At 41.6% G+C, this 8834-nt stretch overlaps 1 protein-coding gene across 1 annotated transcript; it reads left to right on the forward strand.

Moving 5' to 3' along the window:
* The first annotated feature begins 191 nt into the window (after window positions 1-191).
* On the forward strand, window positions 192-1628 carry LOC102971942 (olfactory receptor 1G1-like). The gene is made up of 2 exons (XM_007094532.2): window positions 192-275; window positions 690-1628. The coding sequence occupies exons 1-2, from the start codon at window positions 192-194 to the stop codon at window positions 1626-1628; spliced, it is 1023 nt and encodes a 340-aa protein (XP_007094594.2).
* The last annotated feature ends 7206 nt before the right edge of the window (window positions 1629-8834 follow it).

The raw sequence follows: 8834 nt of genomic DNA on the forward strand, positions 1-8834 counted from the left end.
GGGCCAGCTGGGAGGTTGGACAATCGCCCCACCTAGGCTCTAACTAGGAGATCTGGGAATGGGTCCCAGGAGACACTACCTGTCAAAAGTCAGCAGCCCCTCCTGGCTCCTGTGCCTGACATGTCACCAAGGACCTGAGTCTCCAGTCCGTGCTGTTCCTACAGACAGGGAAGGGCTCAGTGACTCTAGCCATGTCTTCTCAAAGAGTCAGTGGGAGAGCAAACCCAATCTCCTTCCTGGAAGTGTCAGAGACTGAGGCTGGCCAGCATGTCCAGGTAAGAACTGAGGCATATGGATGGGGAATGAACGGTCCACCTAAGGCCCCTTGTAAGCATGCTTGAGCATGCACACACACGCGCGCGCGCGCGCGCACACACACGTGCGTAGCAATTCGGCTTCTCCTTTTGCTTTTTTCCTCTCTATCCTATACCTGTATCTGCCAATCGATCTCTGGCTCTTCTGATCACCTTCTCTGGTGTCCTTCATGTCCCTGATGGTCCTCTCTGAAGTCACTGAAGAGAATGGTCTTCAGACCACCCTTTCCCAAGCCCCACCTGTGATGTTCACATAGCACCTATGAAATAAAAAAGCACAGGTCCCTCTCAGTCCCCTCGGTCTGTACTCAGCCTGTACTAGTCAGAGCTAATTTTAATTTAAACAAGATTCTCCTCCAATTTCTCTCCTTGAAGGAAATCAGCAACCAAACCAGCATCTCTGACTTCCTGCTCCTGGGCTTCTCTGCACACCCTGAGCAGCAGCCTCTCCTGTTCGGACTCTTCCTGGGCATGTACCTGGTCAGCGTGTTGGGGAATCTGCTCATCATCATGGCCATAGTTTCTGACCAGCACCTCCACACCCCCATGTACTTCTTCCTGGCCAACCTGTCCTTCATCGATACCTGCTTCACCTGCACCATTGTCCCCAAGGTGCTGGCAAACATCCTGACACAGCGCCATGCAATCATCTACACTGGGTGCCTTGTGCAGATGTACTTCTTCATGGTGTTGGCTCTACTGGATGACTTCCTGCTGGCCGCGATGGCATATGACCGCTACGTGGCCATCTGCCTTCCTCTCCACTACACCACGATCATGTGTCCCCAGCGCTGCCTGCTGCTGGTCGCCACATCCTGGCTCTGCTCCCACCTCCTGGCCTCCTCGCTCACCCTCCTCATGTCTCAGTTCTCCTTCTGTGCCTCTCATGCCATCCCACACTTTTTCTGTGATCTTCTCCCTCTCCTCAAACTTGCCTGTTCAGACACCCAGATCTTTCAGGTCATGATGTTTGCTGAAGCAGCCCTCTCAGGTGTGGTCCCTCTCACCTGTGTCCTGCTCTCTTATGCCCACATCATCCACACCATCCTCAGGGTCCCCTCTGCTGGGGGGAAGCACAAGGTCTTCTCGACCTGTGGCTCTCACCTTACAGTGGTAATTCTCTTCTATGGAACTGTCTTTCTGGTGTATTTCCAGCCTTCTTCCTCCTATTCAGCAGACACAGGTATGGTGGCATCTGTGGTATACACAATGGTCACCCCCATGCTGAACCCCTTTATCTACAGCCTGAGGAACAAGGACATGAAGAGGGCTTTATGGAAACTCCTTGTCTGGGGAAGATGTTCCATCCCATAAAGAGACCAGAAAAGAAGACCAGGCTTTTTGGAATTCCTTCCTCATTGGACTTCTCTATTACAATTTTGAGAAGCTCAAGTCTAAGGTAGGATTAATGCTCAGCATCACAAGCAGGTTAAGGAACAAATGATACCTGACCTGACAGGAGAGGAATAGAACCAAGGGGCCAAGGACAGCACTCCTGCCTGGAGACAGGGAGTGGCCATCAATTCCTGCAGGGTTTCAAAGCAGAAATGGCACCGACAAAGTTAAACAGGCAGGGAAGACTTTATTCAAGGCTCTTGCAATAGGGGGAGAAAGCGAAGCTCACTCTGAACCCAAGTCTGCTGGGATAAATGATGAGAGCATTCCTAAATTCTGGGGTGAGTGAAAAAACACAGGCCACCTGTGTTTCCTAACTGTATTCACCCAAAGGAAAAACAAACCTCTCACACCTCTATGATAAGAGGTAGATTTGTAACTTGAAACAAGCTTTGTCCACAGGAGGGAGGATTCTACCCTCTCACAAAGAGGGGGAAATGGTGGCTTCCTTTCTTGTTCATTGCATTTCAAAGGCATGGCTCCCATCTATTGAGTTGGGACATTCCTGAGTTGTAAAACTGGCAAGAGGCTTTTTCAAAGATTTACATCTCAAAGAAGCAGAGAAAGAATTTGCTGGGACTAAGAGGACAAGAATAATCCTAAGAGAAGAAACTAGGCACAGATACATCAGAAGCCTGGCCCCAAATCACACAACGGAGACTGGATTTAAGACTCCAATAACTGAGTGGTTATTATTTAATGGGACAAGTTTGTGATTCTTTGGGGTTTTTTAATGTTTATTTATTTGAGAGAGAGCACGTGCGCATGAATGACGGAGCTGGGGAGGGGCAGAGAGAGGAGGCAAAGAGAGAGAGAGGGAGAAAGAATGCCTTTGACTGGGCAGAGCCTGATGGGGGGCTTGAACCTAGGAACCATGAGATCATGACCCAGGCCAAAATCAGGAGTCAAACACTTAATCAACTGAGCCACCCAGGCACCCCAATTCCTTAGTTTTTAATCTCTAATTTATTTTGTTTCCCTCCAAGCAAAAGAATATGTTTTTTGCAATAAACACTATAATAAGAATATAAAACATAAAGTAGTAGGAGAAAAGAAGAAATCACCCACCATCCCTTCATTTAAAACCCACCAATACTAATATTGTACATCATTACTTTCTTTTTCAAAATGATCTTGTTTCTGCTTTTATGAGGAAATGCCGTATGTACAATATACATTCTTTTTTACTTAACTTATAACATGAGTTGTCTCCCTTTGACTTCCATATATCTTTTTGTGTGTGTGTGCAGTAATACTGAGGGAACATTAGGCAATATGATTGCTCTTTTCCCGAGAAAAACTCTGAGGAAAGGAAGCTTATTTGAGGAGGAAGGTAATCATAAAAATATAGGTATGGTGTCAATGGGAGAGAAATTAACAGGAAAGCTGGGTAGAGCAGAACAGGATATGTTCTTCATCCATGAGAACTCTGTCAGCCCCAGAAGAGGGGAGCACAGGTAGATGTATTTCCCTGGGAGAGAAGGTGCCGCTCACTGGGAACATAGCACTTGGGATGGCTGGGGCAGGGGACAGGGAGCAGTGAGTTTCCCTTATGAGAATCTAACAGTCTCAGTAGAGCATCTTTTTGTATATTAAAAATGTTATACTCGGGGCGCCGGGGTGGCTCAGTCGGTTAAGCATCCAACTTCAGCCCAGGTCATGAACTCATGGTTCGAGGGTTTGAGCCCCGTGTCAGACTCTAAGCTGACAGCTCAGAACCCGGAGCCTGCTTTGAATTCTGTGTCTCCCTCTCTCTTTGCCCCTCTCCTGCTCATGCTCTCCCAAAAATAAATAAACGTAAAAAAACAATTTTGTAATGTTATACCCTTGTCTACTTTGATTTTCTGATATTCCCAGTTAATTCTTCATCTTTTAAAATTTCATGACCTTTTTTATGTAAACAGACTTTGAATTTGTGTATTATCATATGACAGTTTTCCCTCTTGGTGGCTCTTCTTTTGGAGACATAATAGAAAAATATTCTCTGTGCAGAGTTCATATGAATAGTAACACTTTCTCTCATATTCTCATGGTACATGATTTTTACATATTATTTAGAAAGAAATCAAATAGTTCAAGAAGTTCTTTCTGAACATATTCCTCTTGCTTTCTGTAAGAGTTTCCCCCTCCTCTTTTTCTTTTGATTTGGGGTTTTGGTTGTTTGTTTCACACAATTATTAACACATAGAAATGCTGAATGTCTCTTAGCTTAGTTCTCTCACATACACCTGGTTCATTCCACCCCAGCGTCTTTCCCCATGGCTTTTCCTCTCTGTGGTGCCTTCTCTTTCTCCAGGCCAACAAAGACCCCCCTCCTCTCCAACCTGTAGCTGGTCCTGTTGCCACAGAGATCAGGAGGGAGGGATCGCTCCAGTAATTTGCATCTTCTTATTAAAGCTGTTGAGACATTTAGGAGTTAAACTATGCAGGCAGGACCATTTTTAGTTGATTGTTAGTTGTTAGTTGATTAGTTGATTAACCAATGTTCAGTCCTTCCTGTATAGAATGACAGAGTCTGAAACATCCAGATATGTCAAATACTGCAGCAAAGCTAGGTCAGTGGTGAGTATTTTCTTCCTGGTCACCAAGGACAGCAAATATAAAAGCAGACCCACCATGGCAAGAAATGCAGAAACAAACACAGAATGTATTCAGAGCCCCACCCAGTAGTTCTCGAATGTCAACTGGGACCTACCAGAGCACTACAATAACTCCTTTTGGATGGTATCTATCACCCAATCAAGACTGGGTGCCAACTTCACAGACAACTCCAAGCACGAGACCTTAGCTGAACACAGAGTGTGGCAAGTAGGTCTTTCTAACTCAAAGCTCAATTCCCCAAATCTATATACATAAAAAAGCAGCTCATAAAGAAATGGACAAAAGGCTAGACTAGATGTGCCACCAAAAAAAATGTACAGATGGAGGGTCAATCAATATAAAAAGGTTCTCGATATAACCAGTCATCAGGGAAATGCCCATTAAAGCCACAGTGCAATACCAGCAAACAGCTACCAGGACAACTACAATTGAAAACACAGACAAATGACAAGTAATGGCAGGATAGGCAGCAGTCATATCTTTCAGACATTGCTAGTGAAAATGTAAATTTGTACAACAGAATTATCTCACAGTATCTACTAAAGTTGACATATGCATTATCCTATGAGCCAGAAACTTCATTTGTAACAATATACCCAAGAGGAATCAAAAGGCAGGTACAAAAATGTTCATAGCAGTGTTGTCATAGCCAGAAGTTGGAAACAACTCAAAAATCCATCAATGGTAACATCAGCTAATAAATTCTAGGATATTCATGAGGGCACATAGCAATGAAAATGAATAAAGTACTGTTAAATGTAAATATATGGACACATCTCGCACAGTGTTGGGTAGGATTAATCTGAGACAAAAAAGTACACACTGGAAGCTTCCTTATGTGTAAAGTTTAAAAGCAGACAAAACTAATCAATGTAGTTAAAACTTGAGTTGTTTGGGAAGGAGGGAGAAGACTGATAATTTAAAGGACACCCAAAGGGGCATGCGGGTGGCTCACTCCATTAATCACGTGAGTTTGGCTCAGGTTGTGATCTCCCAATTTGTAAGTTCAAGCCCCCCACTGGGCCCCCCACTGTCAGTGAGAATCCCTGCTTGGGATCCTCTCTCTTTCCCTCTCTCTCTACTCCTACCCACTCATTCACTCTCTCTCTCTCTCTCTCTCCCTCCCTCTCATAAATAAATAAATAAATAAATAAATAAATAAATAAATAGACAGACTTTAAAAAATAATAATAATAAAGGACACCCAAGAGGTTTCCGGGCTACTGTTCAGGTTCTGTTTCATGACCTAAGGGCTGGCTCAGTGCGTGTGTGCATTTTGGAAAAATTAATCAACCCATACATCTATTGTGTTGTACACTTTTCTGTATACTTCAATAATTCCTCAATTAAATATTTACTTGAAAACTTAAAAATGCATAAAGATTGAAAACAGAAAGTTGAGCACCTGATTGGCTCAGTTGGTAGAGCATGTGACTCTTGTTCTTGGGGTTGTGAGTTCGAGTCCCATCTGTGGAGTAGAGTTTACTTAGATTTTTTTTTTAATTTAAAAAAAAGAAAATATAAAGTTGAAAATACATACACTATAAAAAAAATATATATGTAGCTATATCATTATCAAACAACTAGACTTTAAGACAAAGAGCATTATTACAGATACAAGGTTCATGCTATAAGCCTGAGATCTTTCACTCACCAGGAAGATATAACTGTTCTAAAATGTTTTAGCAAAACAATTGCTATAAATAGGCATTTTAAATTGATAGAACAAAGAGAACTAGACAAAAACACACTCAGTGGAAGATTTTAATATACTTCTCTTAATAATTGATAGAACAAGTAGGCAAAAAGAGATCAGTAAATGTATGAAAGGTTTGGAAAACACAATTAACAATATTAATCTAATGCACATGTATAAAACACTGTGTCCCATACTTGTGGAGAACACATTCTTTTCATGTATACAAGGAATATTTTAAAAACTTGACCATAGCTAAGCCACAAAGCAAATCTCCAAATTTCAAAGGACCGAAATCATAGAAACCACAAATGCAACTAAACTAAACATCAGCAACAAAAAGATAACCTGACTACTCCCCATATAATTAGGAATTGAGGAGCATACTTAGAAATAATCTAGTAGTAAAATATAAAAAGTGATGGATATTTAAAAATACGTGCAAACAAAAACCAACATGTTGTATTTGGGAGCATGTGGGAAACACTTAAAATATTTAGGGAAAATTTGCAGCCATACATGCTACATGCAGAGGTTAAGAAGCAGAGAAAGCTGCAAACTATTAGCTAAGCACCCATCATGAAAAGTTAGAAAAAGAACAGCAAAATCAATGCAAGGAGAGTAAAAGAAAGAGCAAAAAATACTGAAATAGAAAGAAAATACAACTGATAAGTTCAAAAGCTGAAAGATTAATCTTTGAAAATATCAATAAAATTCATATCCCTCTAATGAAACTAATTGAGAAAAAAAAAGCTCACCAATTACCAATAACAGGGAAAACAGAATGACATCTCTTCAGATATTACAATAATATAAGAGGATGTTATGAATAACATGCTAATAAATTTGAAATTTTAGATTAAATAGACAAACTCCTATAAATATACAACTTACTAAAACCTGACATGAGAAGAAATTTAAAATCGGAATAGATTTATAACCATTAAAGTCTTTCCTCAAAAAAAAATTCCTGGCCCAGGGGCCTGGGTGGCTCAGTCAGTTAAGAGTTCACTCTTGGTTTTGACTCAAGTCATGATCTCAAGGTTCATGAGTTCGAGCCCCACATAGGGCTCTGTGCTGGCAGAGTGGAGCCTGCTTGGGATCCTCTCTCTCCCTTTCTCTCTGTCCCATCCCTGCTCGCTCTCACTCTCTCTCTTTCTCTCTCAAAATAAATAAACTGAAAGAAAGAAAGAAGGAAAGAAGGAAAGAAAGAAAGAAAGAAAGAAAGAAAGAAAGAAAGAAAGAAAAAAGAAAAAAGAAAAGAAAAGAAAAGAAAAGAAAAGAGAAGAGAAGAGAAGAAAAGAAAAAAGAAAATTCCTGGACCAAATGATTAAAACAGGGTTCATGTGAAAAATTGCTTCCAAGAAAGAATTAATTTATACCTTACAAAAACTCCTCCAAGTAATAAAAAATAAGAGACATTCACAAGACCCCTTTATGAAGTGAGCAAACCTTGATATTAAAAGCTGACCATCCTCATACAAAAGGACAGTTGCAATCAGGTACCTTTAATGAATACAGATTCACATTCAGACAAAATATTAACAAAACAAATCAAACAATGCATAAGAAAAGATCATTTTTCATGACCACATTGGATTTTCTCAGTAACTCAAGGTTGGCTGAACTTCAATAATTAATCAAAGAATTTTTCTCTTCCAGAGATTAGATCTAGAGGCATTCAACATGGTTTCAGCATTTGAGGTATTGATCTAGGTTACCTAACAGTAGAGCCTCTAACAAAACTAGACTGCCCCAAATCCCTTATAATAGACTTGCCTTTATTTCAATGAAGGTTGAAAAAGCACCACGTGTGGCATGTGGCCAGGCCGGGTTTGAGTCATTCTATGAGACCTTAAGTTCTTATAAAGCTGTGCACACACACACACAGGTCAGCAGAAACTATGGTGTGTCCATGTGTGCCAAATTGTCTGTTTCAGGATCAAAAATGCTTTCCTTATAGTCTTAGCCAACTCAGGCTGCCACAACAAAATACCATAGACTGGGTGGCTTAAACGACAGAAATTTCTTTTCTCACTGCTCTGGAGGCTGGAAGTCTGGGATCAGGGTGCCAGCACTGTCAGTTTCTGGTAAGAACTCTTTTCCTGGCTTGCACGCAGCCACCTTCTGTGTCTTCCTTCACATGGCAGACAGAGAACAAGATTTTGTTTCTATAGGATTAGAGACCACACTCTTTTTTTTTTTAAGTTTATTTATTTATTTTGAAAAAGAGGGAGAGAGCAGGAGAGAAAGAGGACAGAGAGAGAAAGAAAGGGAGAGAGAGAGAAAGGGAGAGAGAGAGAGAGAAAAAGAGAGAGAGAGAGAGAGAGAAAGGGAGAGAGAGAGAGAGAAAGGGAGAGAGAGAGAAAGGGAGAGAGAGAGAGAAAGGGAGAGAGAAAGGGAGAGAGAGAGAAAGGGAGAGAGAGAGAAAGGGAGAGAGAGAGAGAGAAAGGGAGAGAGAGAGAAAGGGAGAGAGAGAGAAAGGGAGAGAGAGAGAAAGGGAGAGAGAGAGAGAGAAAGGGAGAGAGAGAGAGAGAGAAAGGGAGAGAGAGAGAGAAAGGGAGAGAGAGAGAGAGAGAGAGAGAGAAAGGGAGAGAGAGAGAGAGAAAGGGAGAGAGAGTGCTGCCAGCACAGAGCCTGACACAGAGCTTGAACTCATGCCCCATGAGGTCATGACCTGAGCCGAAATCAAGAGTTGGGACTTTTAACCAACTGAGCCACCCAGGCTCCCCTAGAGCCCCACTCTTAAAACCTCATATTACTTTAATTACCTCCTAAAGACCCTGTCTCCAGATACAATCCCATTGGAGGTTAGGGCTTCAATATAT

This window comes from Panthera tigris, chromosome D4 (assembly GCF_018350195.1).
Source record: "Panthera tigris isolate Pti1 chromosome D4, P.tigris_Pti1_mat1.1, whole genome shotgun sequence".
Classification (NCBI taxonomy): Eukaryota; Metazoa; Chordata; class Mammalia; order Carnivora; family Felidae; genus Panthera; species Panthera tigris.